Source organism: Rutidosis leptorrhynchoides, chromosome 5 (genome assembly GCF_046630445.1).
Source record: "Rutidosis leptorrhynchoides isolate AG116_Rl617_1_P2 chromosome 5, CSIRO_AGI_Rlap_v1, whole genome shotgun sequence".
NCBI classification, from domain to species: Eukaryota; Viridiplantae; Streptophyta; class Magnoliopsida; order Asterales; family Asteraceae; genus Rutidosis; species Rutidosis leptorrhynchoides.
Window position 1 is genome coordinate 286,928,855 of NC_092337.1, and position 7,289 is coordinate 286,936,143.

General features: G+C 32.9%; 1 protein-coding gene across 1 annotated transcript; it reads right to left on the reverse strand.

Annotated features, from left to right (window-relative positions):
- Positions 1-1,026: 1,026 nt before the first annotated feature.
- Positions 1,027-6,883, reverse strand: LOC139850519 (inositol-3-phosphate synthase-like). The gene is made up of 10 exons (XM_071840091.1): positions 6,605-6,883; positions 6,446-6,514; positions 4,277-4,412; positions 3,864-4,111; positions 2,653-2,879; positions 2,452-2,567; positions 2,191-2,367; positions 1,648-1,836; positions 1,486-1,548; positions 1,027-1,367 (listed from the first exon to the last, which is right to left on the reverse strand). Exons 1-10 carry the CDS (start codon positions 6,790-6,792, stop codon positions 1,248-1,250), a joined length of 1,533 nt encoding a protein of 510 aa, XP_071696192.1. The 5' UTR covers positions 6,793-6,883; the 3' UTR covers positions 1,027-1,247.
- Positions 6,884-7,289: the final 406 nt, after the last annotated feature.

Sequence of the window (7,289 nt, forward strand, 5' to 3'; positions counted from 1 at the left end):
TGTTGTAACAGCTTCTCTCTTTTGTATTCTGTAGTTCTAAGGCATGTGCTCTAATGCCAATATGTACCATATTTTGATTTTTAATGAAAGTTTTCTACTATTAAAAAAAAAATGTCCAAAAAAGGGAGTTTTTGATTTTTTCCTAATAGAATGATTCACTGCGTTGAATATTGAATCGTTCAATATTTTAATGTGTTTAGTTGTTTCAGAAAGGGAGTGTCATCACCAGAGGGAGCACGTAATACGCAATTCACTCGGTACCAGATCTCGCGTTCGGGGGTTGATTACCCGAGGTTTACCCTCTATAGAGGAGCGAATGTACTCGTTCATAGAGGGGTTTTCTCGCTAATAAAAAAAACTTGTTTTGTTGTAGCCTCTAGATGACAAAGGATACTTAGAAACAAAAAAATGTGTTACACCATATACCCAGAATATTTATCGAATACTTATATATTTTTAGTGTTTATCTATTCTTATAAAAAGGTTAATAAAGGTCATTTCACTAATTATTTGGAGAGTTAGATATATTATAATGATTATAAAACACATTATTCATCAAAATCAATCGTAGGGTACATGGAACAAGTATTCTTTATACTGTAGAAAACAACAAATAATTGTCCCGTCTCATGAAGGGTGGAAAATGACTTGAACTTATCTTTCAAAATTATAACTTATCTTACAAAATTATCTCTTCTCTTTGATGATTTATAATAACAAAAACACAGAATTTCAACACGTAGCTAACAATATCAACTTATATTTCAACACGTAGCTAACAAGAGTCACTACCAAATAGTGGTGCTTGTTTTGTCTGTTTTTTGTTTTAATTGATGCTTTTCCAATAAATAAAGATTTAAAATGTAACAATAGAATTAGTTTTTCACATCTTTTATCCACTTAACTTCTGTTTTATTTAATAAAATAAAAAATACTCGTGAACAGTAAAAATATGTGTTTAAAACTTTAAAAGATATATATAATTAAATAAAATTTACCGGGAGAGTCCCTTCATTCGAAGTACTATATTTAACCATAAAATTTGGCACTAATTTGAAAATATATTCATCTTCCAAATAACAAGGTAGTTACTTCATAAAGCTAAGCAAAAGCAAAGCAATTTAAAGCACACACATTACTTTTGGGCTACAAAAGATAACAAGTTGCAAACAACAACAAAAAACAATCATTAAATCTTGAATAATACAATGCATATTCATATTTTTTTATGTTATGTTATGCTCCCTTCACTTGTATTCCAAGATCATATTGTTCTCTGGTGCCAATCCAACACAAGCCCTCATTATGTTCTCTAGCATTGCCCTCTGTTTTGCTAGTGCATTCACAACTGGTGTGCCTGGTGGTACCTATTTTTTTTTAATTAAAAAAAAAAAAATTTGTTAAAAATTTTGCGGTCCCACCACATGTGATTACAATAATGCAACAAATTGTACAACCAAAGATTCCGAATCTTCAAAAACTTACAAGAGGGGCCTTTGTTAGGTAACTCAGAATGGTAGCCACAGGGTGAAACGAATGAAACTTTCCCTACAATAATGTTTTGAGATCACGTGATTAGTACATTTACTCTCCATTTTCGTTAAGGTGGTATTTTAGTGTTTGTGTTGATAGTCGAAAAAAGTAAACCTCATCTTCAGATTTGAGTTGAATGCGAGTGCTGAGCTCAGCAAGTAGGACCAAGTCCAAGATGATTGGAGCAGCCAATAGTGAGTCCTCACACGTGTTATGCATTACGATCGTGCTTTTACCGCCCATAAAGATCTCAGACGTGTACTCGTCCATTGCTCTCTTGCTATCTCCAACGTATGGGACGTACTACATTAATAGTTTTGCAAAATTTAATCTCATGCTGAATTCATAACAAAAAAAATAATGTGTTTTCATACTTCTTTTAATATATTTAACTTATATAAAACATGTTGGACCCGGTTTCCCTATTCAGGTTTCTCAGAGAACTTTTTATTATTTTTTACTTTTTTAAAGAGTTTTGTAACGACAACCCTAAGAATGACAACCCTAAGGGCACACAGTCATTAAGGTGCATAAATAACTTGTACATAGTGACGGTTAACTTTGGCTTTAAAGTGAGGAATATTGAATTGTACAAGTTTTTTTTTATGCATCTACAACTCTAAAAGCTGTATTTGGAAAAATTCTTTTTTTTAATACCTTGATGACGACCACATGGTCAGGATGCTCGCCAGGCTCATATAAGATAGCATTGCTAGAAACCATATCATCTACAACGTTGCTCTTTGAGATCTCCTTGGATCGAAATGTTTGTGGAGCAGATAAGTTCATCCCATCGTTGTTTCCCAAGTGATTATAGCTCACGATGGACGTTGGCTATTTTCAAAACAATTCAATCATCTTTCCGTAATCGAATTAACAAAATTCAATCATTTAACTTGAAATAATAGCTTAAACTACCTTTATACCAGCTCCAACAAGAAAATCAACAAGAACAGACTTCATCTTAGTTTGACCACTCTTGAAATCATCTCCACCAATCAAACTATTCCTCTTGATAGCCAATTCAATAACCCCTGCATTCACAGTACAAATATAACAATAAGACGCTGAAAATAAGCATTTCGTTGAAGAAATGAGAACGAGGGTGAGAAACGTTACCAGGGACGAAAGTGTTTTGTGGGCTGCCATTGATGAAAGGCACATTTTCAAGAATACAAGCAATAGCAAACAAAGTTGATGGAGAAATCTCAGCTTCATTTCTGTCTAATGATGCAAATAGGCTTTCCATTGTGTCGTTAAGCCCAACCATAACATTACTGTATCTTTCTGTGTTTGCAGTCCATAGAACCACCACTTTGTCTACCTTGTTGGCCTCCTTAAACTCCCTGTTTCCATTACCATTTTATAAAAAAGTCAACTTTTGACTTACGTTCTTGGTTCATTTGTCACACTTAATATCAGTTGGAAAAGACTTTGAAACGACTAGTTAGTCGAGTCGGGGACGAGTCAGACGCCGACAAATGTTGACTTTTAGTAATATACGCAATATATATTTAAAATATATATTACATACAAATATATCAATATCAAACATAATTATTTCAAACGTAACTCGTTCAAAAATATGTATAGGATATAAAATCTTAGTATAGATAATATTAAAATGTTGGCCTAATTTCGACCAACCTTAACTTTTATTGACTTTGACTTGACTTTTTAGTGTTGATCGACGAATTAGTTGTTTTTGATCGAAATGGGACGGGCTATTCATCAAACCGACTAGTCGACCAACAATGCTTAATATTAGATATTTTTAAACATATACTGAAATAAATGTTGTTGATACATAGTAATCATGAATCAACCAACTTTTAGTTTACTGGTGAGCTATTAGACCACTCCCAACCATGACGCACTTCCTCCCCAGGACACACCGCCACATCAGCGCCACATCAGCTTTCTCTCTCCATTTATTTTTCACTTCCTCCCCATCACACACCATTACCAACCATGACATACTTCCTCCCCATCACATACCCCACAAAATTAATTAAATATGTAATGTACAAGTTATTTGTGATAATGTACAAATAAATAATGCTGGAAAATAAGGAAAGAGAAAAAGATTCCGTGCTGCAATATGTCATGAGGAAGAAGGAAAGGAGGGCGGAGGAGTGAGGGCGGATGAGGGAGGAGGTGAGGACACACGAATGCCAATGGAGTCCTCGGGAGGGCGGATGAGGAATGAGTGAGGGCGGAGCCCGTTGGAAGTGGTCTTATTAAGATGGACTGATGGACATATTAGTTTATTAGTAAATCTTGACAAATTGAAAATAAAAAAAGGTAAAGAAATGGGACAGTGTGTATACCTGATGTCCTTAATGACCTGTTGGATTTGTTCATTTTTGGTTCCTTTGATCACGTTGTCTGCACGTGCACCTTGGTTGGCAGCAATGAAGTCAGGGTCAAAGATACCAGGAAGTGGGACCATTGATTCCATGTAAGGCCTTAACTGTTTTTGGAGATCAATGTCCAAAACCTTGGCTCTTGCCATGGAATCAGCCAAGTTCATGCTACTAATGTCCCACCCTCCAAAAACTATGTCGTCTGGGTTCACCTAATTATATATTAGTCGTTATGTACATGATTGGCACCCGTTATTACAATAATCAGAAAACATTAACATATTTAATAATGATATATATATATATATATATATATATATATATATATATATATATATATATATATATTAAATAAGTTATAATAATCAGATATATACCATAGGAAGAAGACTCTTGAAAGGAGCATAAATCTCCTCTCCATTAAATGATCCAACTCGGATAGTTGATGCTTGAGTCAAAGAACCAAAGTAGTTTGCTTGTTGCACTTTTTCTTTTGTTGCCCAAGATATTCCCCTGTTTCATAATAATACATTTTTAATTAATCATTAACCACTCATTATTATAATATTATTAAACCAATAACAAGAGGTCCACCAAATCATATTAATTGATTATTATTTTCTTAACTGTCCAGTACTAACTATAGTACCTATAATAGATTTATGACTTTTTTTTTATAGCTGACAATAACAGTGATAATGACGAGTTGTTTAATTGTAAGGCGAGTTCCTCTTCCAGTTTCGTTGATTCAGGTACGAAAGACTTGGGCCTAAAAAATCTAAAAAAAGAAAAAGATTGTCCAACGTGACGAATTCAAGAATTTTTTGGCCTTCGTGAAAGAAATTTGATTGCTTGTTCGTGGTTAATTGTTTTTGGTACGGCTCGGCTTGGAGATGTCTCCTAATTTTCCAGTGGTATATGTCTTGATTACGGCCCTCTTTTATTGTCCTTGTTGAGAGTGTATTTCTGTGCCTTTACAGTTTTTCATTTGGTTATCCCGTTATTCTGTTTAGTTCGAGTTTAGTTGGTTTTGTTTTGGGTTAAGCATGTTTTGTTCTGGTGCTGGTTGTAAGTTTTGGGTCTCGTTTTGAAGAAGTGTTTTCCTGGTCATATAAAAGTTATAGTTTTTTTAGGAAAAAAAAGTGATACTGTACTATGTGAAAATACTTTCATTATTAAATAATTTATTATGCTAGTAATGACGACTACATTTTGTCACTATGCTTGGCTGCTGGAAATTACTTGAAATGAAACAACCACTTTATGATTTATAAAGTAATGTTTTATAAAATTGTCTTCTACAAAATTACAAAAAGCATTACTTTCGGGACAAAGAACAAAGCAGATGGGGGTAAAGGTGATTTATTTTCAATTGTTGCACAAATACTTGAAGTTTTTGCTAAAAAGTTGTAAAATAAATAAATTGTACTATGAAGGTGGACCACACCTAGCTAATTGCATGAATAGTATTCATGAAACTTCAATTTATTTCTCAATTAACATATCACTCACGAAACATGTGAGGTTGCCATCATCAACTTCATTTTTTTTCCCTTTTCAGTGTTTTAGGAAATTAGTTCTTAATTTGGTCATTAACATATTTCCTTTTATGTGTCTCTCACATGTATCGTCTGTACCCACTTGTCTTTTTTCCGTGTCATTTTTTTAAACTAAAAATCACAAAGGCAATACTTTATTACTATAGTATACTACTAGTATTAGACCACCCCTATGATTATTTACCCGCCCATTACCCGCTCATTACCCGTAACTAACTATAGGCACCACTTAGTTACCCGCGTTAATTACCCGCTTTCACCATAGATTTAACGGATGAGTTATAGGAATTGCGGGTCCCAGTGCTTTTTATTGTTGGACTTGATGCTTTCTTGCTTGTACGTTGTATATTAAGAGAAGTATTGTTTTAGCCATGATAGGGAGTGTTTAGTTATGAGTTAGTTATAGGATATTGGTATTGATGTGGCGCTGATGTGGAAGGTTAAGAGGATGAATAGTTTAGTTACGATAGGGAGTGACCTTATTAGTCTATAAATACTACACACAACTATACACTATCATATACTACTAGTATTATTAGTCTACAAATACTACACACAACTACGGAGTACAAAACAACATACTATGTGAAATATTAATATTATTAAGTGAAGATGTAACTCCTATTCAAGAAATATTAATTAATTAATTACCATCCAAAATATCATTAGAAATATAAAATAAATAATAAATAAATAGACATATAGAGTCACTTTCTGTGGATCATTGAGCAAAAGTTGGAAAATAAGAGAAAAAGAAAAGGAAAAGAAAGAAAAAGAAAAGAAAAGAAAAAAGGTTTTATTTGATGTACATGCATGTATGATAAAAGTTAGTAAAAGCCAATTTTGATCAATACTAAGGTCCTAAAAAAATAAGATAAGACCGATGACTTGTACATGCAAAATGTAGACATACACGTTTTTAAACAGCATCAGATTCGATTAAAAAAAAAGGAAATATTCGTAATAAAATGAAACTCGAATACTCACTCGCGATTTGCGATAACACCAGCAGTTAGAGTTGATCCATTGTTTCCTCCCCATCCAACAAGCATAACCCTATAATCACAAATATCAAATTAATTAATCAATATTTATATAACAGAAACAAGAAATATAAGAAGAAGAATTAAAATTCATATTACGAACCCTAATTTGGGAACACGGGCCTGAGTTTTAAACTCATATTTAACAGTTTTGGGCTTAACAACCCACTGATAAGCACCATTTTTCTCCTCATGAACAAGCTCTGTGGTATCGTAATTATACAGTGAATGAATTTCATCCTCACTGTATTTAACGTTGGGGCTTTCTACCTTAAAGCTTTCGATAAACATTTTTCGCGATTTCTGAATGCGATTATTTTTATTAATTAACTGGAAAAAAAAGAGAATAAAAGAAGAAAAAATAAATGTTTTTGTGTTTTATGAGGTGATTTTAGATTTTAGATATGGGGAGTAAAGGGGTGTATATAAAGAAATAGAGAAATTTGGCTTGTGGTGGGTACTGACACGTGTCAACTATTCATTCGATGTGGGTCCTACGTGTACAACCGTATATGGGAATCTTTATCAAAATAAATACTTTGCTCTACGGTACCGACTTCGTGTTCTTGTTTTCTTATAGGAGGTTGCAATATAAAACTAAAATATTAATATGAATAATTAGTACACGTTTTTAAGAACGCTTTGTTCTTTAAAGTTTTAATAAGATTATTATTAATATTGTTATCGTTATGTTTAAATCTTTATCTTATTATATTTTTTCTTTGATTCTTTGATCTAGCAGCAAATAACATACTACGTAGTATACGATATTGTATATTGTATTATTG

What these genes read in the sequence shown, in the direction of transcription:
- LOC139850519 (XM_071840091.1), bottom strand. Translation starts at nt 6,792, where the DNA reads ATGTTTATCGAAAGCTTTAAGGTAGAAAGCCCCAACGTTAAATACAGT. An exon ending in GCCCGTGTTCCCAAATTAGG is followed by an intron (nt 6,515 to 6,604) that starts GTTCGTAATATG and finishes TTGTGATTATAG; the next exon opens with GGTTATGCTTGTTGGATGGG. An exon ending in ACCATGTGGTCGTCATCAAG is followed by an intron (nt 1,837 to 2,190) that starts GTATTAAAAAAA and finishes CTATTAATGTAG; the next exon opens with TACGTCCCATACGTTGGAGA.